This window comes from Emydura macquarii, unplaced genomic scaffold, assembly GCF_026122565.2.
Source record: "Emydura macquarii macquarii isolate MOO-44397 ecotype Brisbane River unplaced genomic scaffold, CSIRO-AGI_Emac_v2 contig_2805, whole genome shotgun sequence".
NCBI classification, from domain to species: domain Eukaryota; kingdom Metazoa; phylum Chordata; order Testudines; family Chelidae; genus Emydura; species Emydura macquarii.
Window position 1 is genome coordinate 2,031,349 of NW_027132942.1, and position 27,555 is coordinate 2,058,903.

The 27,555-nt window shown below is 54.0% G+C and overlaps 1 protein-coding gene across 1 annotated transcript; it reads right to left on the minus strand.

The window, feature by feature from the left end:
- Positions 1 to 27,555, minus strand: LOC137166127 (integumentary mucin C.1-like). The gene is made up of 5 exons (XM_067567746.1): positions 27,380 to 27,555; positions 11,384 to 11,851; positions 9,076 to 9,402; positions 8,680 to 8,846; positions 1 to 2,466 (listed from the first exon to the last, which is right to left on the minus strand). Exons 1-5 carry the CDS (start codon positions 27,456 to 27,458, stop codon positions 2,422 to 2,424), a joined length of 1,086 nt encoding a protein of 361 aa, XP_067423847.1. The 5' UTR covers positions 27,459 to 27,555; the 3' UTR covers positions 1 to 2,421.

A 27,555-nucleotide genomic window follows, 5' to 3' on the forward strand; every position in this document is an offset into this window, starting at 1 on the left:
CAACGTTTGTAACTTTATTGCAGAAAAACTCCACTATTAACATATTTGACAAAGAAAGTTGTACCTTTGGTGTGGGGCGCGTTCTGTTCCCCCATCCCCTCCCTCAGGGCAGAGATGCAGGTGGGGTGGGGACAGTCAGTCTTCTCCCTTTGAGCTGGGTGTAAAGAGGCTAATTCCAGCAACGACAGCTCCACTGACTCCATCCTGGCTGAAACTGGCATAAGCTGAAGTTTGGCTATTTCCATCAGCACTGTGTGCACCAAAAATGAGGAAACTGCCCTCTAATTTTCACACAATAATTTAGAAGGGGGGGAGAAATCAAATACACTCCCTCCTCCATTTGCTTTTGGGTGTCTCTCGGCACAGTTAACAGACCCAAGTCTACAGCCAACAGGAAAACCCTAACTACTGCATGATTTCTTTCACCAGCTACTTCCAAAACCAAGGTGCAATGCAGGGAGTGGGGATGTCACCTTCTCCAGCTCAGCTGCCCTGCTTCCAGAGGACCAGTTCTCCAGCTGCATGGCCTGAAGAATCCCCATGAAAGCCAATGACAGGACTTATTTATGTCCTGCTGGTGGGAGATGAGCATGGCTGTGAAAATGGTGCAACTTTGTATTCATGGGGGCTAAACCGGATGAGATGCTGAGTGCCCACAACTCCCCCAGACTTTGCTGGGAGCTGTGGCTGCTGGTGGCCTGAGGGAGCATGAACACTCGCTGCCTTGGAGCCACGACGGCAGGCTGAGACCTGAGAAAAATAAGGCTTTTTTGTTTTATACCAACTACCCCAGCATCATTCTCAACAGCGTGACCTTGGCAACCACTGCCCAGGTCCTCGGTGGGTGCTGATCCGGGGTACAGCTCAGTGGGACATCAGAGGAGCCTTCGGAAAACTTACTTAACAAGATAGGAAATAGAAATAGGCACGAACCACTGCATGGGAAGAGAGAAGACCTGGAAACCCGCGTGTGTGTGTGTGTGTGTGCGCTGGAGAACAGGGACAGGTAGTAACACAGAACAGAAAAAAAACACCCGGCCTCTCTCCAGATGCACACATGGAAAAGACGCATCCTGCCCAACACGCTAACATCGGTCCCCAGGGAGCCCAACGGCAGCTGGCTGTCCCCCTGGCCCGCTACAGTTTGTAGCTGTTGGTTACACAGCTACAAGGAGACACGAGCAGAGCATGTGCAGAGTTAGCAGCCTCTGGGATTGTTCATGGGATTTCAGAAGCAAGGACGCAGCATTGGCTGATGCCCAAACCCAACACGCCGGCCTTCGTTTATATGAATGGCAGGTCTGAGGAGAGGGGGACAAGGCACAAAACAGTGGCAAAGGCTCGTTAGGGGGTGAGGGGTATAAAGCGCCCTGCCACGGGAATCTTCCCCTGAACGAGAGCCACCAAACGACAACAGCAAGGCCCTCGCCCAGGGGCAAGGCTATTTTGCTACTGAACTAAGGAACTGGAGAGGGAAGTCACAGCTCAGAACAGGTGCTAAGCGCAACAAGTGACTGTCTGGTACCCAGGAGAAGGGCATGCCTCAGCGTGGGGAAGGACTGTGCTGCGACAGCCTCGCCTGCCTGCGGGGAATGGTTTGGGGTTGTGCTGCTGCCTAGAGGGAGAGAACCAGGGACTTTATTTTCTTTTGAGACACGCAGAGTGTCCCCCCACCCAGACAATGCTACACAAGCCACGGCTATGTCTGTTCCCTCCCTCTGCAGCGTGATGAAAAGTCCCCCGATTTCCCCTGCCACTAGGGGCATGTTCTCTTCCAGCAGCCACTGGGCTGTTTTTCTAGGTGGCAAGGAGGAGGTTGCAATTTACCACAGTCCTGCTAGATTCTCTGGGAATTCAGGAGCAGATCCCACCGCTGAAGTTGAAACAGGAACATGTGCAAAAAAACCACAAAGCAAGAGGGAGCCAGGGGGAGCCGGCCTGCTCCCCTGCCCCCTTGTCTCCCAGTGGGAAGTAACACTCTCCCTTGCTTGCCTTGTGCTGGCCGACACCGCATCTTCTTACACAAGACGCACCTGCCCTTGGCCTGTGACAGAAGCAGCTTCTGAGACTTCCAGGCGAGTGCTCTCCGGAGACAGTCTGTAAAATGTCAGCTCGGCTGTCAGGCTAAAACGCAAGCTGAAAAGCCCCTCTCCCATCTCCCCGGCATTGTGAGGAGAGTCGGGAGCATGGAGAGCAAAGGGAAGGGCCAGCACTGGGCTCTCGCTGGCTCCAGCGCTCAGAATAAACTTTAAAACCAAACTTTTACAAAAGTGTCAAACAAACCAACCAACCCACCCCTCTGCAAGGAGTGTTTCAGTCAAGTGCAAAAATCAGAGCTGAGCTCCTCCATCCGCAGAGGCCTACTGCTCTGGGAACTCCAGCACGCCCCCAAACCTGGCTGGAGGCTCCTCTTCCGGCTGCCTAGTAGCTGTAGAGGGAGAGGGGCGTATCCTCCATCATGTCGTCCTGTGAGCCAAGTAGAAAAACACGTGACGTAAGCATCCTTCTGCCCACCCCACAGTCCCACTCTCGCAGCTCAGATGGCAGAGGAGTGTCTCATGGACAGGCCCAGTTTCATGCTGCTCTCATACGACTGTCTCAGCCTCTCCCTGGAGGTGTTCTGGGACCAGGATCCCTCTCTCTTATCCCCTCCCCCCTATGGCCACCCCCAGTCCAGCCAGCCAGGTTTCCCATCAGCAGGATTCAGTTAAGCAGACAGGTGGTCTCTGCGGAAGGACATGAGGCAGACACCACGCTGCTCTCAGCCCAAGCCATGAGGTCCTAGGATCGTGTGTTCCACTGAGGTGTGTGCATGCCCAGCGCGCCAGAGCAATTTGCCTAACAGTACCCAGAGAGGGACGACACTCATGCCCAGTAGCCATACCTCCTCCCCTGGCTACACCTCCCTCAGTTCCTTCGCTCCGAATGCCTGGACCTGAGAGCCCAATGCAGAGGGGATGGAGGGTGCATGGTGCAATACACGTCTGCATCACATCTCGAAGAGCCACAGTTATCGTAAGTAACCGTTTTGTCATCTTCAAGTAGATGCAGACATGTATTCCGCTTCAGTCGCTGAAAGCAGTATCCCTTACCTCCAAGAGGCTGGGCTCAGAGTCTACCTAGACGGGGACTGCAGGACCGCTCAGCTAAAGCCTGCATCCGCCCTGGAAGAAGAAGTTATGGCGTAATGGTTTGTGAACGTATGTATCAACAACCACGTAGCAACCTGCAAATGTCCAATGTGGAAATGTCACTGAGGAACGCTAAAGACGTTGCTTGCATCCAAGCAGAATGAGCTCATACCCACCGAAGGGTTGTAGCCAAAGCTCTTTCAGATGCTGTCCTGATGTTATCCATTTGGAGATCGTCTGTGAAGAAACCGCTTGACTCTTCACATGATCTGTATATGACACACACAGGCAAGACGAAGCCTGAAATGGTTTAGTCCAGTCTAGACAGAAGGCTAGACGTCATCTGTCGTCTGCGGTATGGAGACACTGCTGCTCCGAAGAGGAATGCGGCTTAGGAAAGAACACAGGTAAATGTACTGCCTGGTTCAGCTGAAACTGAGAAACCACTTTTAGACAAACATTTTGGATGTGGTCAGAAAGTCACTTTGTCTGTGGCGAATTGTGTATAAGGAGGTTCTGCCATCACAGCCTGCAACTCTCACGTTCTCCTTGGGGATGTTATCGCTACCAGGAGTGCAGTTTTATGACACAAAAGTGGAAAGGGGCAAGAGGCCAGAGGTTTGACCGGAGGTCCCATTAAGGCCACTTAAGGACTGAGTTAGGGTCCCCATAGAGGAACCAGCTCTCGGACTGGGGGATGTAGACAGAGGAGCCCTTTTAAGACTCTTGGTACCATGGCATTGGAGAAGACAGATCTTCCCAGAATGGGGGGATGAAATGCCGATACCACTGCTGGATGCGCTTTCAATGAGCTAAACGCAAGCTGCAATGACTGAAGGTGCAGCGGGTACTTCAAGGTATCCTGGATATAGGCCAGTGATGGTTGGATGGATTCTACAGCCTAGGGACCACATCAAAAATTGCTTCCATTTTGCTGAATAGGCCATCCTGGTGGAGGGTTTTCTACTGTAAAGGATTTGGACAGCTGCCGAACGCCGCTCTTCTGCTCCATTCAGCTACGCAGCAGCCACACCATGAGATGCGGGGAGCTAAGCAGAGGATGCAAAGTGCAGCCTTCGTTCTGAGTGAGTACGTTGGGATGGGGAGGAAGTGGTAAGCAAGGCTGAATAGACAATGCGAGAAGGTCAGACAACCAGTACTGTCTCGGCCATGCCACATCAATGAGAATAAGCTGGGCCCGATTCACCTTGAGCTTTGAGAATGACCTGAGGGATGATCAGGGTCCCAGGAAAGGCGTACCGGAGAGCCGACCGCCAACTGAGGTGGAAAGCGTTGGACAGGGAGCCTGGACTGAGGCCCTCATGAGAGCAGAACAAGGGACAGGTCAATCGTCAGGATGCCCCAAGCTGTGAAGATGACCCAGAGGACGCTTGTCTTCAGGGACCTCTGATAACTCAGGGAAAAATACCTGTTGAAATGGTCCGCAGGATGATTTTGAAGCCTAGGCAAGTGAACAGCTATCGGAGTAATGTTCTCCTTGATGCAGAACTGCCACCGCTTGATTGCCTCTAGGCAAAACAATTTGAAATGTGCTCTCCCTGGTTTGTTCATATAATACATCGCAGTCATATGTGAACCACCAAGTCTTTTGATAGGCATGACATGCACTGTAGATGGCCTGAAGCTCCAGCACATCGATATGGAGTGAGGCCTCCTGCTCCGACCACAGTCTCTGTACTTTCAGTGCCCCCAGGTTTGCCCTCAACCCATCAGGGAGGCGTCAGTAACAACTGATCCAGTTGGTGAGGACCAGATAAAGGGAACGTATTGGCAAACATTCTCTGGACACATCCACCACTCCAAGGAGCCCAGGACCAGTGGAGGAAGATGAACCAGTCTGTCTAAAGGGTGAAGATCAGAAATAGTGGATCATCCTGAGCCACATTTGAAGGGGGCAAAGGCACAACCTTGCAAACTGCACCACTTGCGTGTAATCAGACATAGAGCCTCAGACACGGCCGACCTGTTGTGGAAGGGCTGAGACTGCAGACGAAAGCAAAGATGGCGAACTGTCTGAAAATGGCCGGTTGGCAGAAACACTCTTGACATGGAATCTAATAGGGCCTCAATGAACTCTATTTTCTGAGTGGGAGCCAAAACTGACTTTCCAGTGTTTAAAATGAGACCCAGAGGATGGAGCCAAGCGCACTGCAATGCCGACGGGAACAAGAACGTCCTCTCTGGATCTGCCCCTCAGTAACCAGTTATCCAGTTACGGGGAGATGTGAATTCCCTTCTTCCTGAGATACGCTGTAACCACCACCATGCATTTGGTAAAAACCTGGAGGACAGAAGAGAGGCTGAATGGAAGCACTGTGTATTGAAAGTGGTGTTTCGCCACGATGAACCGAAGGAACTTTCTGTGGCTTGGCGAGATTGCCACATGTACGTAAGCTTCCTTAAGGTCCAGAGCAGCAAACCAGTCATTCTGAGACAAGGTAGAGAGAATAGTCGATAGCGACCGTTCAGAACCTCGTCTATCTGACATATCTGTTGAGGCTGCAAAAGTTGAGGATGGGTCTTATTCCTCATGAATCTGAGTACCAGGAAGTACCAGGAGCAGAAGCCAAGACCCCAGTGTTTCAGGAGATCCTCCTCCACTGCTCCCAAAGCCGGCAGAAAATCCACCTGCTCGAGGAGCAATATCTCATGAGAGGGTCCCTGAAGAGGGATGTGGAGGAGGTTTGGAGAGGCACTGGATAGCATAACCTGATCTGTCGGTGCTTATGACCCAGCTGTCAGTAGCAATTGAGCCCCAAGCATTGTGAAAGCGGGCCAGCCTGTCCCCAAAGAGGGGAGATGAGGAGCGAAAAGCAGGAAGGGAAGGGTGCTCTGGACCAAGGAGTCAAAATGGACACTCAGAGGATTCCTGGGAGAGCGTGTGGACTGGCTGAATCCCAAGTCCAACTGCTTCCTTCTGTGGGAACTCTGTCCCTTTCTGGGGTAGCCTCGGCGGAGTGAAAATCGGGCCAAACGTGCACTGCAGACAATGCTGGCGTCCTTGAAGGAGTGTAGCATCTTGTCAGTTTTGTCCAAGAACGGTGTTTGGCCGCCGAAGGCCAAATCCTCAATGGCTTGCTGGACATTGGAGGCAATGTCCAAATTCTGCAGCCAGGAAGCCCTCCTCATAGCACTTTCCCATGTGATTAGCCGCAGGCAGCACCAAAGCCGGCTATTCCAGAGGGCCTTCGCCAGTCCAAAGAGTGTTTCACTGCTAGGGTGGGTGACTCTCCCAGGGGCAGACAGATGCAGGATGTCTACCAATTTATAGGTGTTCTCTTGCAAGAACTCCACTTGGATACTGAGGGAAGCAGCTGCGTGCCACAAAAAGCCTTGGTACGCCTTAATCCTCCGGTATTGAAGGGAAGGATGAGCCAGGCAGTACAGCAACGTCTGGAGATGAAGACCAGGCCCTCAACTGAACCCAAACTGGATCCTGTTCCAGGGTTGACGGACCTAGATGGGACGACTACAGAAGCTACACGGTGCCCGGGCCTGTGGTGGATCGACAATCACCGCCGCGGACCTGGCCAGTGATTTCACCTTCGAGCGAGATGGAATGGGACCTCTGCAGTGGAGGAGCGTCCCACAGATGCCGTGGAGGCCACTGGCATGGTTAAGGCTTTGGGAGCCACTAGACACTGGGCTGGTGTCTCTGTCCCAACCACAAGCAGAGTGTCAGTCCTGATATCGGTACCGGTCCATCAAAGGTCTGGTCAGGTAACGGAGAGCCAGGAGGATGACGACACCGACTCAGACGCTGAGGAGCCCTGGGATCCCAGGGGATAAGGACGGAGAGAGACCGGCAGAAGCGACTAACCACTCTGACTTGTCTGTTGCCCAGGTACCTGCTGCAGGAAGCGGCCCTGCTGGCACCGAGCGTGCCAGTGATGAAAGCGGCGTCGGTTCCAAAGTCAGCAGTGGTGAGGGAGTGTTTGATGGCACTGGCGTTGAAAGCCGTGGCAGAAGCATTTGCAGTGCTGACTGCAAGAGGTGCTGGGGAGATTCCTGCTACCGAGGTCCCCCTGTGCCGACGGTGGTCCTGGCTCTGCTTCCACAACCCGTGGAAGGGGAACATTGGGGTGCGGTTCTGACAGACCTGAGGGTTCAGAGGCGCATTCAATCGACCGATGGGGCTATAGATAACACAGCCCTGGGCCAAAGGAGAGGTCAGGACCAAAAGGCAAAGGAGGGCTGTAGCTGCTTGATATACCACTGACATGGAAACACTCGGTTCGTCATCTCCGTCGTCGGTACCAGACTCAACAGACACCCAGGGCCAGAACCGAGTTGTCAGTACAGGGTTTCAAAGTTCGCTACTCAGAAGGGTTAGAGGTACTTGCACCATCCCATGTGCCGATACCAGCTCCCTGCCAGTCCACATCTCCCTGGGGAAGGCAGAAGAGTCACCCCAAGATCTGGAGCGGTCTGGACTGGTCTCACGCAATCTTTTCCTCAGCACAGTCGACAGGGGAGGGCTCCTCCGCTTCTTCGGAGAGGCGCCCGCTCCAGAACATGAAGTGGCAGCACTCGGAGTCCGAGGGAGACCTCCAACCTGCCCAGGGACTCGGTGCCAAAGCTGGTGCTGCATCAGGCCACGGTCCCGAGCCAGCTGAGCCATTTCTGGAACCATCTGCAGATCACACAACACCCTAACATGAGCCTCACCGAGAGAGAGAGAGCACCACATGCGGGCACCGCTCCCACGGACGAAGGACAACGTTAAACCCTGGGGAGGGCATCACCGAGGAAGAGAAATACAACAGCACTAAGGGTACCGCTAACTAGATACACCAGGGAAAAACTAAACTAGTCGTGAGGTTTTGAGCATGCCGAGCTCTGACCCCAGCCGACGGGCAGTACGAAGGAATTGAGGGCGGGTCCAGGCAGCTCTAGCTCACGTAGCTAGGGGAGGGGCTCCGGCCATGAGGCGTGTGCGCTGCCCCCTCTACGGGTACTGCTAGGCAAACGTCTCTGGCTCCGGGGCGCAAACACACCTCGGCGGAACACATGGCTCCGGCTACTTGAAGAACTTTGTATCCCAAAAGCTAAAATACAGTGATCACTTCCCCCACCACGGAAATGCAACCTCCTGAGGGGGGTGGGGGGCATGACCGCTGTTTAACAGCCACCCAGGAATGCTGCATGAACACATCAGGGCAGGAAGGAAGAAGAATACTGAATCCACTTGAAGCCCTGGGGATGGGGAGCTGAGGAAGTTAGGATGCAGCCACCCAATCAGGCACGTGGGCTGCCTTCACGCTGTCCGTCTTCTGGAACGGGTGGCAAGGTTGATCCTGCCTCTACATCTCCTATCACCTGCCACCCTGGCAATGAACTGTCCAGATCCCAGATCCCAGCCCCGCTCCCCTGCCAGTCACAGGCACCTCGTTCTTTGCACGAGGAGTGATCCGAATTCACTCGGCGTGGCTTGACGCCATCACTGCTCACGTGCCAGAAGGGGAGCTGGGAGCCAGCCGGGGCCACAAGGCACAGAGGCCCCGGGCGTGGCCGGGGTGACACTCACCATGGGCAGGTCCTGCAGGCGCCGGAACTCCATCCGGCTGTTGCGCTGCTGGTATCGCAGGAAGCCCACCAGGGCAAGGATCCCCACCATGACGACGAAGATGGAGGCGACACCGATCACCAGGGGGTCGGCCCTCACCACGTTGGCAACGGTGGACCTGGGCACGTCTGGAGAGAGGAGGAGAAGGTAAAGCCGCAGGGCAGGCCGCGGGGCTGGAGCAGCCAATCCCCGTCTCCCCCTTGGCTCGGCTCCTGGTTCAGCCTGTCTTACAGAACCCCGGGGGCTCTCCCAGCTCAAACCCACAGGTCAGATTCCTCTTCCATACCCCTGTACGTGCGCAGTAGCCAGTTAGGGAGAGCAGGGATGGGCGCACGTGGGGGCCTAGAGGGCATTTACCTTGGTCATCGTCTCCCACATCTAACACAGCAGCCTGCTCGTGCACGGAATCAGCGGAGGGCCGCACGACGGCCGTTGTGGCTGCCCTGTTGGTGGCGGTAGCTCTGTGGGTTACCGCGGTGGTGCTGGGGGTGGTAGTTGCAGGTGTGCTTCCTGTGGTCATGGCAGCAGAGACTGTCGTGGGCCCTGGGGTGCTTTGCTCGGTGGCGTTTTCATGGGCTGTTTGGGGCGTGAGTTCAGGGTTCCCTGTGGTGGGTTCAGGGTTCCCTGTGGTGGGACCCAAGGTGTTGAATGCAGAAGGCTCCAGCTGGGAGCTGCCTGTAGTTGCTGCAGAGAAGAAAAAGAGCCAGTTATTCTACAAGCTGAATCTGCCCTTTCCCACCCAGCGCAGCCTGGAACGTGGGCAGGACGGTAGGAGGGGCTGCTGGGACCTCAGGGACCAGGACATGCCCAGCTCTTGGCCGAAGACCATAAGCAGCTTCCGTTTTTAGAAAGCAGCAGCTCGGAGATGGTGGCTCTGGAATGTCTAGCTCCCCGAGACCCGCCACCACTCAGAGACATTAAGGTCAGATGGGACCATTAGGATCATCTCGTCTGAGCTCCTGCACCACGCGGGCCACAGCGCCTCGCCCAACCACTCCCGTGCTGCCGCTGGCCGGACCGGGGCTCCCCACGCAATGCTGCTGGCCGGCTGGCAGGACTTTGGGGATGCGTAAACTCCCCTTGTGCGCTCTTTGGGGGCGGATGAATGCATTTGCGACAGCAGCGGGACAAGCTAGGCAGCCAGCAGCTGCTCTGCTGGCAGTGCTCTCTGCTCCAGTGCCTCCCAGAGATCCTCAACCAGCCAGCAGAGAGGCACCAACGCCCCTCCTACTCTGTGTCGAGCTGTTGAAAAGGGCACGACTGGATCCGTGTCTCTGTGCTTTAGAGCAGAGTGGGGTGGGACATGTGTGTGAGGCTTAAACTGGGCAAGGCTGGGGAGCGCAGCTCCAGCCTTCCCAGGCTCGTGGGCGGATCCCCCCACCAAAGGAGGTTTCTTTAGCGCCAGTGAAAATTTAATTCTGCCGGAGTTTGAGACGGACTCTGAAGAGGTCGTTAACCATGCCCCGTCCTCCCCACCGCCTCAGTGTGCCTCTCTCCCATCACCTTCACGTGGCCACCAAATGGTGTTTGTGTCCTAGCGAGGAATCCCCGCAACAGCATCCCAAAAGGAAGAGCAGGGATCCCCCTTAGTCTGCGTAGGTGCCTCTCTGAGAGTTACGGCACGGAAAAGGGCGACAGGACTACTGGTCAGGAATAAATTACATGAGCCGATGGGCCAGCCGTGACACTGCCCTCCAGGGAGCCCAGCTGCTGCTTCCGTGACGAATGCCACACAGGTTAACAGCCAAATCAATACGTGTTTGTCAGACAGCCCACATCAGAGCCCAGCGTGTGTCGAGGGGAACAGGTCTCAGAGCTGGCCTGGGAGCCCCTCTCTAGTCAGCTGCAAAACACAAAACCAAATCAGCCAGAGTCCCCATTCCCCATGCAATCCAGTGGGATTTCTGGGCAGCGGGGCAGACCAGGGAGTGCATGGTAGACAGCAATCAGCACTCTGGAAACACCAGGCTCGAGAAGAGAGATTACACTGGCAGCTGGGCCCTGCTGCCATTACGGATCCCAGCACGCAGAGCGCTCTGTTGCACCGAGCCACCTAGCATGCTGGGATTTTCCTCAGAGTTTCTGTCTGATGATGCAGGATGGCTTGGATTTATTCCACAGTACCTAAGTTAGGGGTTGCTCAGGGGAGCTACCAGCCCTAGACACCAGCTGGGTCGTTCTGCTTTGAAACCAGCCGGGCCCGGTACTGCTCTCACTTATACTGGTGTAACATCCCTGCGGGCACCACAGCCACCCTGGAGTTAGGCTGGAGAGCGGAGTTCGACCCCTGGCTGAGTGTGCATGAACCCCTGGGTGTGTCCCTAGGAAGGGAAGGGTTAATTTGTGTGGGTGCAGGGAGACAGGCACAGGGACAGCTGGCTAAAAACCCCGGCGCAGCTTTCCCCATCTGCATATGAAAGAGGAACCTGGAACCAGCAGCTGCCGCCAACCTTTCCCACTTGCCCTGCGGTCAGGGTCTCCTTTGCACTTACCCAGGGCCCAATCCTGTGAGGTGCTGAGTGCCCCCTTCCTCCGGCAAAGTCACTGAGAACAGAAAGGCACTCAGCACCGCACGGGGCCGGGCCCTGAGTCCCCAGGCTGGGTGTGCTATGGGAAGAGGCGCTCCCTACACGCCGGTGAGTGGCGGGGTTGTGACAAGCCTCACCCAGCAAGTCCTTCGTGGGAGGATGCGCTGGAGCCCCAGTGGTGGCCCCCGTCGGCCCCGTGTGGCTGGAGGACTCTGTTCCTTTCTGGCCAGGCTGGTTTGCTTCGGTGGCGTTGAAGGCTGGATCCGGAGGGGGGAGCTCGGAGCTGCTGTTGGCCGACAGGTTCTCATCATGCGGAGGCCCTGTCGTAGCAGGCGCTGAGGGGGCTGTGGCAGGATGCTGCAGCCGGGGGGCCTTGCTGGTAGCTGCCTTGGGATCGGGCAGGAGGGAGGATGCGTCCAGCTCGTCAGGGCGGGGGCTGCTGGCACTGGGCTGCAGGGTGGCCATGTCCTCATCGGCGCTAGTCACAGGTGGGGCTGTCACCTTCCGGCTGAAGCCACCAGCCTCGCTGAGTGGAAGTGAGCCTGGCACGGTGCTGGGCTGAGCTGATGCTATGGCCTGGCCCGTCGGCGTCTCCTGCCCATCTCCTAGTGCAGGAAAAAAGGAGAGAGAAACGCTGAAAGGAGCGAGGTCCCTACCACACAAGATCAGGGAGCCAGGGTGGACGCTGCCTGCCGGTGCGGCGGATAGGGAGGGCAGGAGTCAATCCCCCCTGGCACATGATGTGTACAGCATCGCACAAACACCAGGGACCAGAGGAGGGGTCTGGTCTCTACCTAAGGGAGGACGCCTGATCAGATGGAGCCACATCCACTCTACTGTCAAACCTCCCGCTCGCATCAGACTCTGCAGGAACCTCTCCACACTCGCATGAAAACTGGGAGCTCAGTAAGAAGAGTGCATTAGTCACAATTCCACAGCCAACAAAGAGACCAACCGCAGAAAAAAGACACGCTGGTTAAATGGGGAAGTGAAGGCGCCATTTAAAAAAAACTTTTTTTAAAACTATGTCAGAAAAGGACAAAAAGGGGAAGTAGAGAGCAATTGTTATAAATCAGAGGTTATGAGGCTTAAAATATTGATAAGGGAAGCTAAGGAGGCCAGGGCTAATGAAATTAAAAAGGTGTCTAAGCATATTAGAAACAAAAGGAATCTTAACAATGATAGAGGCTCATTACTAGATTGAGATGGTAAAATCGTTACTAATGATGCAGAAAAGACAGAAGTGTTCCGTGAATATTTCTGTTTGGTATCTGGAAAGAAGCAGGATGATGTAATCATATCATATGAGGATGAGAAACTACTTTCCAGTCCCTCGGTAACTGAGGAGGATGTTAGACAGCATCTACGAGTGATAAACATTTTAAAATCAGCAGGCTCAGATACCTTGCACTCAAGAATTCCAAAAGAGTTGGCTGAGGAGATTTCTGGCCCACTAATGTTAAATGTTAATAAATCTTGGAATAGCAGAGAAATTCCAAGACTGAAAGAGTGCTAATGTTGTGCCAATACTTTATGCAAGAAGGGCAAGTGGGATGACCCAGTTTACTACAGGTTGGTTAGCCTGACATCAATCCTGGGCAAAATAATGGAAAAGGTGATGCAGGATTCAATAAATAACTAATGGCAATATAATGAATGCCAGTCAACATAGTTTTATGGAAAATAGGTCTTGTCAAAACAAAGCTGATTTCTCTTTGTGATAAGATTATTAATTTGGTTGATATATTATTACAGCCACACTGTTACCTTTATTTTGTACTGCATTTGAGTCAGTACCACCCATCACTCTGATTTTAAAATATTAGCACTATTCAATATCAAAACACATATTGCATGGATTGAGAATTCGCTAACTGACAAATCTTCAAAGCATCTGACAATGGGGAATCATCACTGAATGGGGTTCTGCAGGGATTGGTACTAGACCTGATGCTATTAAATCGTTTCATCAATGATTTGAAAGTAAATATAAAATCGCTTGATAAAATATGTGGCGGACACAAAGGCTGGCGAATGGCAAATAATGAGAAGGAGAGGGCAGTCATACAGAGCAGAGCATACTGGGTGACTCAGTAAGCTAAGACAAAATGTGTTTTAATACAGTCGAATGCAAAGTTATGTGTCTAGGAACAAGGAACGCAGCCCATACCTACAGAACAGGGACAGGATCCTGGACAGAGTGACTCTGAAAATACTGCCAATACTTATGCATGTGATTAAAGTTAAGAGCATGAATAATACCATTGATGGCAACTGCACGTGCATAAATATTTGCAGTGCGGGGGCTACACAGGGGAGCCCAAGGTGGTGCATCTAACATATTGAGAGGCCAGACGGTGTAAGTTACACGCACATAGCCCTTGCTCTGATTCCATCAGTGGCCTGGCACCAGTACAAACCCTTAGTGTAGGTAAAGCTCGCTGCAATTTGCTTCAGTCCATCATAGGCTGGTTTCAAGAGCTTAGCTCTCATGCCTCCCTTACAAAGCGGGCTCCCAAGGAACGCTATGGAGAAACGCTGCAGGCATCGGGCTGGGATCCCCTGACGGCCCTGTGAGGGGACAGTGACTCTCAGCGAAGAGAGACTGAATGTTAAAAGGCATGAGAGAGTATCCCCACTCAACAAAAAGGCATCACCCTGAGGTCTTTATGGGGAGAGCCTGATGGAGCTAAATTGATACAGGCTAAAAGAAATGATGCTTACGGGATTGTGAAAGCCCTATAAATATCTGAAGGGAAACGTACAGAAGAGGAGTAAGAGCTTGTAATAACGGGGGTTAAAAATACAGAGGAGTAGGTGGGGTCCTGGAGACTGGCAGATGGAACCGCTAAGCTCACGATTCTCAGACATCCAGCCTGGGAATAAATAGATCCTCCCACTATAAACACTCACCCCCTGCTAAATATATACACCCAGCAGCTCTGAGACTGCACAATAAACAGGAAGTACTTGTGTGGGGGCAGGAGGAGGGGGACGGGTGGGCCAGCCCTGCCACAGACTCACCAGGCCTCTTACTGTAAGGGAGCTGCTCAGAGCTGTGTGCAGATGCTACCCCAGCTGGCTAGCTGGAAAAGGGGGAGGATCAGCTTTTCCTGGCCAGGGCAGTCTCCCAGGTGGAGGGCAGAAGAGCAAAGTGCTCTAGATTCCAAACTTCATAAAAGCAGCTGGGACCAAGGTGAGGGTTAGCCCAGGACCTCCCGCCTAGCCCTGCATCAAACTGGAAGGCGAGATGCTGCACGCTGAGGATGTGCTGAGCATGTCTTCCCCTCCTTAGGGCCCTGACTCCCCCAGTGCTCGACTAAGGTGGTCTGGTTCCAGGAAAGAGTTTTGCCCCCAGACCTGACGGGTGGAGTCAGGGCCTGGTGTGGGGCAGGGGCTGTTGCTCTACATCTTGGCAGAAGGACTATGCCACGCGAGGCTGGCTAACCAGGGCAAGGGACAGCCTGACTCTCGTGCGTTCCATGGCAAAGCAGGCTGGGAAAGGGGAGGAGCCAGGGGCCCTTGAAATGCCAGCTCCTCTGCCTTCTTTTCAGCCAGCTTTAGGGACCTTGGCAAAGAGGGCTCCTAGTGTTGCTTGGCTGACCGTGCGCCTGGGAGTCAGCGTGTGCAGGTAGGGGACTGCCGACTTGACTGTGGGGACTCTTGGAGCTTTCTATTGCTTTGGGCAGCTGGTCGCGGCTGTGTCTCATGGGTGCAACAGTCCCTTTGGGTTTAAGAAACCTCTTCATCTGTCCCTTTCTATCCCACCTCTTCCCCAGCGGGCAGGGCCATCCTGACACTGCTGGGGGTTGTATACCTCAAAGGCAGGCCTTACGGCATCTCAGTCTGCGTGGAGAGAGCAGCGGAGGGGGAGCCACCTGGCGGTGATGTGGGAGACATGGCTCCCAGAGATGCCCCCTGGGATGCTGCTCACACAACAGCCGGGGGGGGGGTGTCTCTCCTCCCAGCAGAAACTCTGCCTGTGAGCCTCCTTCCTGCAGCAGGGAAGGGGGATAGGGAACTCGTGGGGTGTCTGGGTGAGATGGGGCTGGGTTCTGTCTCTTGCTGCCCCACCAAGATCACTGAGGTCTGTGGCCCAAAGGGATCTGTCTTTGAGGGACTCTGCGGCGTTAGTGGAAACCTGCCCTCAGAGCTGTGGTTTGGAGGGCAGGATACAGGGGAGCCGCACACAAGGGGGCACTTGAAGAGATTAAGAAAGAAAGCTCTGCGTAGCCGGATCAGCCGTTGCCACTTTACCAGTTCAGCTGTCCCTGGGCCTCACACCAAGGTCACAGGACACCTCCCACGCACAGCTTTGAACCTTGTTCTGCTCCCGAAACAGAGCCCCCGGCCCTGAGCTACAGGAGAGGCTTTACACCGCCCACAGCCAGCGACACCAACCAACAACCCTGATCCTAACCAGCAGAGGCAGCTCGCACCCAGTGTGGCCTTTACACTTCACTGGGATGCTGGCCAGTAAGGCCAGAGGAGGTCATTTCTTGGAAGAGAGGAAGGTGGTCCCAGAGGGCAGCTGGTGTCTGGGGGAGGGCGCTATCCCAGAGCATTGTTCCCAAAATGGCCTGCCTTTAGAGAGGGCCCGGCAGAGCGAGGCTCCCCTCTCTCCCAAGCAGCACAGACGGATGGGGTTATGAAACTCACCGGGAGAGGATCAAGAGCCTGACAACTTGACTGGGCGTGTGACTCAAAAAAGGGCTCTCCAAGCCCAGCCAAGGAAGACGCTCCTGAGGCCAGGAGGAAGAACTCAGCCAGGACCCGAGAGGAGGGTCTGTAGGGCAGGAAGAGGCAGGACTGGAATCGCATGGACCCAAGAAGGAGGGCTGTGAAACCCTGATTCTAAGGGTACGTCTACACTGCAGTGTACGCCCAGGGTTAGCAATAACTCTACGTGGCAGACTCTGGGTTTGTTAACCTAGGGCTTCAGCATCTTCACTGCATTATGTGGGCCTGAGTCCCACCTCCCATATCCCACGCTTCCTAGAACCCTTCCAAGATGTGGCCACTCTAGCCCTTTGTTCGTGGTGCAGTGCAGGAAAACGTAACTGTTCAGAGGAGAAAGAAAATCAGCCCATGGGATTGTGGGATATTTTTGGCAGACTCCCAGGACACGAGTCCAGTGGGGCTGCATCTACACTGCAAAGCAATAGGGCTTGAACCCTGGGTCCCAGCTTGACGCAGGTTCAGACCCTCTGCCCCCCATGGGTTCCTGAGACCCTGGGTTAGTGCGATTTGTGTACAGACAGAAGGGGGGTATGGCTTGAGCCTGAATTTGAACCCTGGTCTTAAACTGCAGCGTAGCACACCCTAAAAGAGCTCTGGGGAGGGAGAGAGAGAGAGAGAAGCTGGTTAATCTGAATAAATTAGTCCCAGGAGAGGAGGAAATATTGTTCTCTGGATGTAGGTGGGTGTAAGTGCATTATTCTCAGAATTCAGAGAGGAAACTTGGGCACTGCTCTGGGACAGCACCCACCTACCATTTCTGTCTGTAAAGCAAGTGTTTTTGAAAACCGCCTCTGATCAATTCCAAATTTCACGGCATGTTTTAGGCATAAGTAGAAAACATTACTTCTCCTTCCACTTGGAGTTCTGCCCTGGTCTTGGGGAGGAGCTGTGCAGAGATGTTGGCAGAGAACGCCTGGTAGGCAGATCGCCGTAAGGGGACTGCCAGATGTTGGCAGCTGGGGGCTGTGTCCAGCGGGTGCTGGGTTTCACAGCCTTCTCTGTCAGAAGATGACCAGTGAGACCCCGCTGCAGCCCTAGGATTAAGGCTCTTCTTTCAGAGACGGCTGCTTTAAAAGCCACCATGCACTTCCCACAACCAACCCAGTGTGAACACACAGTGCAGGATTACTAGTAAACGCACAGTCGCTCCCCTCCCCCAGCAGGAGCAGTCAGCATTCAAACAACTCCAGCTGGCAACGTATATTTCAGTCCTGCAGACACTTTTCGAACCTGACCGCACATGCACAGATGAGGTTTCCTGCAGGTGTACGTGCGAAGCCTGCGGACGGGAAGGCACTAACTGGCATCGTGGGGAAATGCACCACCTCGGGCTGCGTAACCTGCTCTGTGAGGAGTTCAGTGGAACCGGTCTCACTTCTACTGAAGCCACACCCCACACCCAAAGGCACGGGTGGGTAGCCCATAGCTCTGGAACTAGGATGGAGGCACACTGAGAGCTCCGTGCACACCCGAGAGCCCGGCTACCAGCCCCTTCCGGTCAGGAGCATTACAACTATTCAAGCCACCATTTAAAGAGATACAGACCAGGCGGATGAGTTAGTCAGAGTCCTAATGAACCAGACACAGTGCCTGCGCTTGATAACGAGCCAGGAAGGAACGTGCGTAACAGGCATTGAAGGGAGAGGGCAGCTTTCCCTGTGACAGTCTCCATAGCCCCTGAGAACGGAGATCCAGGAATTGTCTCCTGTAATAATGGCAGGATAGCACCTTGTAAAACAAACAGCGCCGGCCCAGCGGGTGCTGACGCCCTCCCAGGACACGTGACAGCACACTTGTCAGCAGGAGAGGCTGACTTCCTAGCCGGCACCCTACAGGAAACGGTGCCAACAGGCAGCCCCTTCCCCTCTCACGTGCATTTCAGGCCTGTCTGGAGGAGGTGTCTTGCACAGAGCCTTTCCAGTGGGGTGCCCAGAAAATAAGACAAGTGCCCGAGCCCAGCCCAGAGACACTAGGGCTCTGAGCTGGCATGGGAACGCCCACAGAGGTTACGGTATGATGGAGAAAGCAAAGCTCAGGGGCTGTTTGCGGTGCTCAGCACAGGGGTAGGGCCATGAAACAAGTATTTCATCAGAGGGGGAAGCAATGGCTTCGCCAATGTGCTTCTTTCCGGGCTGGAAGGACAGAGGCCCTGCCCCTACCGCTGAGATGCCAGTGCAGTATGAGAAGGGTGGGAAAGCACAGCTAAACGCTGCTCTCCAGATGTTCAAATGACCATCTGCGAAAGATCCCATGACAGCATGACGCCCTGCTCCTCACAGGAGAGGGGTTCTGGGAATCTCCTCTTCCCCGGCCTTCCACATCTGTTTAGTTTATACCTGGGTACTGTCCGTGGCTCATGCTACAGCCAATGGGCTCTCTTCCCCAGAAGGGACTGCGGAGATCGCACACCGTGTGCCCACACTGCGGGGATTTTAAAATCTGTTCTCTGCTGTGACTTGCAATCCTAATAAATCCAAAGACAGACAGAAGACTTGGTGTCAGCTGAGAGCTGGCCCTGATTCTTAAAATGCAAGAGCCAGAGCCACCAGCAAGAAAGCATTCAGAGCCTCAGCAGAAAACTGACCACCACAACAGGGACCCTACGTGTCTCTAACTCTGTACCCAGCACCCCAACAGGAACAAGTCTCACCCACCTCCCCAGGGAACCAAACCACACCAGGGAACGGGATGATCCAGAGGGCGAGGGAACAGACTACAGCACCAGTCACTTCTTGACTACTGCTCCAAATCCAGCCCTGGCTGGTGAGGAGCGGAAGCCAGCACCCTCCGATGGCTGCGTGGGGACCCGTGTGAAATGAGCCGGTGGTTTCAGAAGGGGGTAAGCGTCCACATCGCAAAAACCACCCCCACAACTGGCTACGGTGGCCAAGGATTTAATGGGCCAGGGAGGCAGAGAAAACATTTGACCCCTTGGCACTAATGCCACCTAGTACTTCCCGTTGGCAGATCTTCAATTGCTTTACGGTGTCAATGGATCTCTTGTACAAACGGAGAAACGGGGGCACAGGAGGTAAAGGGACTTACCCAGCATCGCGTAGCAAGTCTGTGGCAACTACCACAGGGCCTCCCGTTACCCATCGCAGGATGCCTTGCAGCATCACAAGGTGAGGTCCCTGCCCCCCCCCCCCCCCCCCATCTTATTCTCAGCTCCTTTCCCTTCCACCTTTCAGCACTGCTAATGCCACAGACAATCCCTGTCTCTTCCCTCCCTAAGACGCATGCCTGTCGGGGAGGGGCCTGACTAGTTTTAAAACTAACGCTTCACAGCACGGACACATTTCAGTCTGAAAGGAGACGCCGGTCGCCCTTCACAACAAATCGCGAGGGACTGATTCAAGGATGGCAGCAGAGCCACTCGCATCTCCCACCATCTCATGTCCATCACCACGAGAGGCCCTCTATTACCCCAGGCTCTGGAGAGAGACTCTTGCAGAAAGGTTCCTACTGCCCCTGAATGGGTTAGCTGATCACTCCCTGTGGAGAACGAGGGAGTTATCTGCATTATCTTCTGTGCACCTCAGTTTCCCTGTTGGATATTCTCTCGCTTGGCTGGCGGGAGTTAAACTGAAGGAGGCTGTCAGGAGGAGATGAACCATGGCAAAGATGTGGTCTGGGCCAGAGAACACTAAGGGTCACAGAGCAAACAATGGCGAAGATATTAGTTGGAGAATGCCCCTTGCCTGACTAGAAAGGTTTATTCTTGCCAGACCAGAAGGTAGGCTCAGAGGGGCCACTTAAACCTTAGAGATGCTGGCCTAGGGAAGAAGGGAGGGTGGATTGGGCGGTCAGCATCTGCCCCACAGGAGATGCCCACAGAAATCGGTGTATAGGCCTTGCCTCTGACTGCCATGCACTCTGGGGTGAATGAATAAACGAGGCTTTGTGCTGAAGAAGCTCTTGGAGTTCCTTTAATCAGCTGCTGTCACGGACTCCAGGAGGAAAAAGGCTTTGCAGGTGCAAACTCACTTGGGCCTGTCAGATTCACACAGCTGGTAAACGGGGGCCGCAGGCCTGAGATCTAGCCTATGAGTGGTAGGACCAGGTGGCTTCCACCCAGAGAGAGAGGAAGGCAGCAAAGGGATGCCCTCAAGGGGGACTAATGGGATTTAAAGTGCAGCCTCCCCCTGTAACTGTGACCCCCCCCAATGCAGTTTTCAGAGCAGGGCTCTCTTCCCTTTAGAAGCCGTGGCTTCTGGGGCCACCTTTCCTCTCTCCAAGATAACCTCTTCCCCCTAAGCCGGGCTGTAAACTCAGGCTGTCTTCGATCACAGGCCTTCCACCTAACCTGCAGAGCTGCCAGCACTGCCTGTTCCACCTTAAGTACTGTGCACACTACTCTTCTGTGCATCTATCTCCTCCGGGCAGTGGAGAGACCACAGGGGAGGGAGCTGGAGCTGTGACAATCCAAGCTTTATGCGCGGCTGCTGCCCCTTCTGCTCGGATTGCTTGTGGAGACTTCTGCCCAGGGAGAAAAAAAACAAACAAAGCAACCCCAACACAGCCCAAGGTGGCGGGGAGAAAAAGCCTGCTTGGCGGACTAAAATATACTACCGTTTTAGTTTTAAAACCAAGGCCACTGCTGCTGAAGGAAGCAAAGAAAGACATTATTGAAAGAAGCTAACGCAGGCCACATGCGCAGAGAATGAACAGACGGGTTGTAACAAATGGCAGGCTGCAGCCTGAACATTTCCAGAGGGATCCTCCCAAGTCCCTTGGTTTTTAACAAAAGAAAAAGGTCTTTTAATGTGCATGCGTGCACGTCTCTAGCACTTTGAATACCCACCCGCTTGGCATCTAGTCGTCAGGCAGACTTTGCTGGAGTCCTGTCTTGACTGCAGCATTGGGAGTGCACGTGTACGAGTTTTCCTACGAGTGTTAGCAATGTCTGAATTCCTTGGATAGAGACGCTGGCGGCTCCCACCGCCATTTTTAGAGGTGCCATGTAGCCCTGCTCATCTGGGTCTAGGGGACCATGTTCTAAAGTGACATAAGCTCTTAGGGTCTGGTCTACACAAACTTTGTACTGGTATAACGTCAGCTAGGGGGGACTTAAATGAAATACAGAAACCAGGACAATCTCTAATGTGGATGCCATTACCTGGGTACAACGCTGCCTTAGGCCAATATCATTTATTCTCCTTGCTGTACAGAAAAAATCTATAGCAGGCAGAGGCACTTTCATACCACTCCAATTCTGCCCACGCTAAAGTTTGTTCCAATGAAGTTAGAACAGTAGAACTCTTGTGGTTAGACAAGCCAGAGTCTCGCTGAAAGTCAGGAGCCTACGTAACTTCTGGAAAGGAGCATTAAGGACTTTAGAAAGTTGACTTTAGAAATCACAGCATTCAGCACCTGCAGACGCCTCACCTGTAGCTAGGGATCCCAACATTGCTAGTGCTGGGGGAGCTACAGCAGGGTTACGACTGCTAGGAATTTTTTAGAAAGCTTCCCTGGTGGAGGAGACAGGCTCACCAACGCCAAGAGGTTCAAAGGATGTTTAAAAAATCCTGACTTCTAGACGATGCAACACACACAAAAACCTATGTTAAAAGAACATTAACGTTTGCAAAATCAAGAACTGCAACGTTAGGAGAAGTCAGAATTAAGGCTGCCCAAGCAACTTTAATGCAGCTCCCTTGTGCAGATGCAATACAATACAGTCTTCAGTTGCATGATCAGATGTTATTTTTTCCACAGGACCTCCATGCCTCATTCAGTGCATAGGATGGATAATGCAAAATCAATGAACAGCTGTTCAATATTGTTTTCTTCTTATTGTTCAATGTGTGGCCCTGAGCTTTCTTTACTGCACACTATTCAAACCCCGCTCTGAAGACAAAATTATTATTTTCCTCATGGATTCCTCTATGGTGAGTGCTTCACACACATTCATTTCTTTTCACACCCTCTGTGAGATGCTTTTATCCCGATTTTAGAGATTACTCAAAAAACACCGGTTAATTTTAGGAGCCCAGTTTGAGAGGCCTAGCATTATAGAGCATTTTATATGTTCAGAGCACAGCTCCCACGGACTGCAGCTGCTGTTCTGATTGCTCCGCCCTTCTGCAAATCAGACCCCAGGGTCTCAAGTCAGCTACCCCGAAAATGAGGAACACACAACTAGTGACCTCCTGGGAGAAGTGTGGTTTAAGCAACTTGACTAGCATCCCACAGGGACGCTGTGACAGAGGCGGAGACCGAATCCAGTTCTCAAGGGCAGCCCTTGGCTGCCGTAACCATGACACCATCCTCTCTCTTCCGTCATCCCCCGCCTCATCACAACAGACCTTCCACCTTCTACAACAGATGAGGCAGGGATCCTACAGACAACAGCCTCCTAGACTGCACAACCCTGCTCCACCCCAGAGCAGGTCCATCCTGCGCACTGAATGAGGCAGAGGTCCTGTGGAAAAAAATAGCACATAATTGTGTAGTTAAAGAATGGATCATAACGCATATGCACAAGAAGACTGAATTAAGATTGCATGGGCAACTAAATAAGTTATACTGCCAAAAAGACTTTTTGGTGATATAACTGAGTCTACGCTAGGCGCTTTCCTGGGAGAGTTGTATCAGTTCCTTAGGTGCTGATATTTTTTTACATTCCCAGCCAACACAGCTATGCAAGCAAAACCCTTAGGAGTAGACCAGGCCTAAGTGACTTGCCAAGCGGCAAATTCAAATTCAAATCCAAATTCAAGGCCACTCCCTCAACTACTGGAATGTCCTTTAACTCATTCACAAGCTGCCTACAAATTCTGCCTGGTGTAAGCCCACCACCGATCACTAACTGAGAAAGCAACTAGCAGGAGAAAAAAAACACCCACACAGGGAGGTAACTGTCCACTCCAGGGTTTGTTGCAGTTCCTCTGAAGCAACTTGAACTGGCAACTGTCAGACAAGATCCTGGTCTAGACGGGCCACCGCTCCAGACCCATATGACAATTTCTATGATAGTGGAAGGAGCTTGGGTAAATTACGACACTGCCGCCCCGCCCGCCAAAATACAGACACATTACTCTGATGTGGTTACAGCCAACATGGGCCAACGCACGCACACAGGATTTCTTCATTGGCCACACTGTCATGCCACACCCACTGTGTAACCTTTTGTGATAGGCCATCCTGGAATAACCCAGGCAGCTGCTGGCACCAGGGGCAGAGGACTGGGGGTGTCTCCCATGGCTGCATCCTTTTAAGGTTGCCTCCTGGCAGAGAGAGCTGGGACTGCCTCACCCCATTACAAAGGAACAGCTAGAAGGCCAAATCTGAACGGCGGCAGAGCTGTTAGAACCGAGGGGCAGCCTGAGTGTTGTGCAATGACCATGCCCCCGGTTTACAACTGCCTGGATAGGTGTTAACATGGATCATGGGTTAAGTCAACCAAGTTACACACTCAGGCCATGTCTACACTGCACAGCTAATCCACACGATCAGCATCTTGGTCCAAGCCCCGAAATTAGCTTAGACTGGCTGTGAATAGTGCTACTGCCGAGCCACAGCCGTTACTATGTCCTGTCTGTCTGTGCACCTGCCCGCGTGTGCCTGGGGCACTGCACGAAGAATTACACAGATCTGGGGTAAGGAAGGCTCGGCTGAACATGGCAGCTTCTCAATGCACGTTTCTGAGAGCCCGGCCAATCCACAGTAAGTGAAAAGTAAATGGGGGAGAGACGCTTTGCTGGGCTCAAACTGCAAAGAAGTTTGGATCCTAACCAGAATTTCCCCGCGGTTGAAGAGATTTGCATCTCAGATTCCAGTTAAGGATCCAAACACACGGGCAAACTGGTCCCGTCTCCAAGAGTGGCCAAGAGTGGATAATCAAAAGAACGGAGAATGCCACATACTGCAGCCCAGAAGTGGATATTTTTCTTATCCCCGGCTGGTCATCCCCTTTTACCTTGAAACAGGCTATCAGGGGGTAGGGGCAACAAGAATCGCCTTGGGATGGGGCGTATACCCCACACTGGCACTCAAAGGGTTAACCTGGAGCTAGAGCACTTCATGAAGACACCAGGTTACACCTGGAGGGTGGGCTGGGCCGGGCCAGGCTCGGCTGAAGATGAGACCCAGCTGCAGGAGGAGTTGGGTGGTGAGCGTAAAGGGAAGGACCCTGCAGCCTTTCTCTGGATCGCTGGAGAATGAAGGAAAGGCCTAGAGAGGTGCCGGCAGTAAGCCCCGGAAGGGGCTGTGGGAAAGGGCCTGAAGGAAGGCCAAGGTAGGAGGGAGGCAGCCTGGAGCAGACCTTAGCTGCTCACTGCAGGGTCCCTGGGCTGCAACTGGGTGGAGAGGGACGGTCTGGGTTCCGAGTGGCCATGGGGTGCAGAAACATCCTGACACAGGGAGCTGTGGAATCTGGAGGGGAGACAGCCCTGGGAGGTGTTACTCGGCACAAGGCCAGGAGGACAACCCAGCAGACTAGAGCCCGCAAGGGGAGAAGAGTCTGCAGACAAGTGAGCCCTGGCATGCGGGAAGAGTTATGTTGGAGTCTTTTAGTTTATTGGACTCTGTTTACCCCAGAAGGGGCGAGTCCAAATCTGAGCTGGCTGGAGGGCTGGCCTGAGAAGAGGCTGATCACTACAGGCCCAAAGTGGTTGTCAGCAGGTGGCACTAGGTGGGGGGAGTCTGCTATGCCATGCCCAGCCATGGGGGAGAGGATTGCTCCAGCGATGAGTCAACCCATCCATGTCCTCCTTTAGTGTTACGTGCTAAATGCTCCACCCGTCATTTCTGCACATTAATTGCTTAGGGCCTGCTTCAAAGCCCACTGAAGTCAACGGACGGCTTTCCCCTGACTTCACTGGGCTGTAGATCAGGCACGTGTACGTCTCCATCTCTGCCACTTCCTTCAGAAGATGCACAGAGTACGCATGCCCCTGAGGCTACGCAGAGGTCTTCCGGAGGTACATCAACTCATCTAGGCTACATAAAAAGCACTAGCTGAGTCAGCACAAACTACAACTTCGTGCAAGGACTTGTTCTATACCGCTCTATGTACCACATGCTGAAATGGAGGGCAATGTGCACATTCCAACTGTTTTGTTTGATAATGATAGGGTAAAAATGAGGAAGTCGGCAATTTTTCAGTACTAGTGAAAATCTATAGTGTGCTGCGACACTTTTGTATTTCTATGCCTGATCTTGTAAGCGAGTAGTTTAGGTGAGGTGAAACAAGACAACTCAGACTCCTGAAAGGGGGACGGTAGTCTGGAAAGGTTGAAAACCACTGCTCCAGCACGTGTTCTACTGAGAAACAGGTGCACAGCAGCTCTGAGGCTGTGGCAATGAAGGTTCTCTAAATGCTTAGATCAAACAGAGAAGGGAAAATCCCACGATTGAAATCGTGCTCTAAAAACATTATTCTCCCTTCTGAAATATGGAAGCATTCACCTAAAACTTTAGTGGTTTCTTTGATATGGGGTCAACTTATTTTGTAGCATGTGGCTTTTAACAATGATCGTTCATTCATCATGAGTTTTGTCTTACATAACTGCAAGATCAAAAGAATCCTCTCTGTATTATTATTATTAATTAAGTATTAATATTAATCAAGCACTTTTTTAAAGTTCGCATTCCTGGTTTTTATCCCACGGACATATGAGCCACATACAATTCCGAGGGAAGAACGCTGATCGCTATTTAAAGTATTCTCAAAGGGCCGGGTTTACTTTACCGCAGCTCTGTGCTGGTAAATGGTGGAGTTGGTATCTCCAAAAGGGTCCCTGCTGGCATCAGAGCAACCAGAGGCAGGCTCTCTTAAATGCTTGCTGATCATCTGGCCCTTCCTGAGAACCTTCAATCCACAGACTTTAAAGCACTTTGTGAAGGTGAAAGAATCAGCCCTTTACCATCACTGCTCCTCATTCCCAAAGATCGCGCCGGCAGGACCAAAGGAGAAGTCAGGTCTTACCACAACCCCAGCCTTGACCTCGAACTGCAGCTACCCTTCCAATGCGCTGAAGTGACACGCATGCTGTTTTGAGCGGCATTTGGCACCGAATAATGAAGGTTTTCTTAGCTTTGTTGATCCCCCCTTTTAAACAATTATTTGTATTTTACTGTGGCGCTTACGAGTCTGATTCATGGACCAGCACTCCTGTGCTAGGCGCTGTACAGGTGCCCCAGGGAGCTCACAGGCTAAGAACAAGGAAACGAGGGGAGGACACTGATCAGCACCATGAGCAGCGGTGTCTTGTTTGACACTCACTGATGTATGTTGTAAGGAGTCTAAAAGAGTTGAAAGAGGCAGGTGTGAGCACCCTGGGGCAGAAAGTAGCAGCAGCAAAATCTATAGCTCAAAGAGCCATGACTCAGCTCCAGAAGGATCCAGATCAGTGGTTTTCCACCTGTGGTCCGTGGACCCTGGGGGGTCTGCAGACTATGCCTGAGCTTTCCCAAGGGGCCACACCTCCACGGGAAATTGTTCAGGGGTCTGCAAATGAAAAAGGGTTGAAAACCACTGATCGAGATGAATCCCACCTCTCTGCGGCAGGAACGGCAGGGCCAGTGGAGAGGCATTAACAGCAGGTACCGGGGCACCCTCCCCGTGGGCGCTTGGGTGAGCTGTCTTGGCCAAGGGAGCCCCTTCCAGCTGCAGGTGGGTGCCTGCCTGCGGGGGCGTTTGCCAGGTGACAGGTATGCCTCCAGGTCGCCTGTGCGGTGGGGCAGGCCTGGGTGACGGCCAGCGTCCAGCCCTAGGGACGGGATGGGAGAGCCGGCGCCGGGCGTTCTGCTGCGGTACCCATCCCACCAGGGGAAGCCCTGCTCCTGGGAGGGTGCCAGCCACCCCGGCTGTGCAGGAGGCAGGCGGCGGTAGCGCCGTGGGGCGGGGCAGTGCCACCCCGGCTTCATTGGTAACCTGGGGGGCTCAATTTTGTTTTTACTGTCATGATGAGGCGGCAAGAGGGGCTGGGGCCGGGAGCTGCCAGGCCCAGCGGTGCCTGGGGCTCAGCCCTGGCCCGAATTCATGACGGGCTCCCACCCCAGGGGCAGCGAGGGCAGCATGCCCCCCCCCCCCATCCCCGCCCAGCCAGCCCCCCCCAGACCCGCGTGTCCCCCCCTTCCTCCACCCCCGGAGCTGCTGGGGGGGCCGGGGCGTGCAGCTGGGGGTGTGTCTCCAGGCAGGGGGGCAGGGATCGGGGGGGGACCCGGGCACGGGGGGGGGGAGCCGAAGGGGAAGGGGGGTGCCCCGGGCCGGGCGGGGAAGGAGGGGCCTGGGGGTGCCCCGGGGCCCGGGCGGGGGGGCCGGGGCGGTGTCTCCAGGCGGGGGGGAAGGATCGGGGGGGGGACAGGAGGGGCGGGGGGTGCCCCGGGCCCGGGCCGGGGGGGGGGGCAGGAGGGATCCGGGGGTGCCCGGCGGGCGGCGGCGGTACCTGGCAGCGGCAGGAGCAGCCCGGCCAGCAGGCAGCAGGCGGCGGCGAGGCGGAGCCGGGCGCGGCGAGGCGGCTCCATGCCGGGCTGGGGCCGGCGGCGAGTCCCGGAGCTGGGGCCGCGGGGGGCGCAGGGGGCTCGGGGCGGCGCTGCCCGCGTCTGGCTCGGTCGCTCCCTC

What these genes read in the sequence shown, in the direction of transcription:
- LOC137166127 (XM_067567746.1), bottom strand. Translation starts at nt 27,458, where the DNA reads ATGGAGCCGCCTCGCCGCGCCCGGCTCCGCCTCGCCGCCGCCTGCTGC. An exon ending in TCCCACGAAGGACTTGCTGG is followed by an intron (nt 9,403 to 11,383) that starts GTGAGGCTTGTC and finishes TCTTCTCTGCAG; the next exon opens with CAACTACAGGCAGCTCCCAG. An exon ending in GCCTGCAGGACCTGCCCATG is followed by an intron (nt 2,467 to 8,679) that starts GTGAGTGTCACC and finishes CTTGGCTCACAG; the next exon opens with GACGACATGATGGAGGATAC.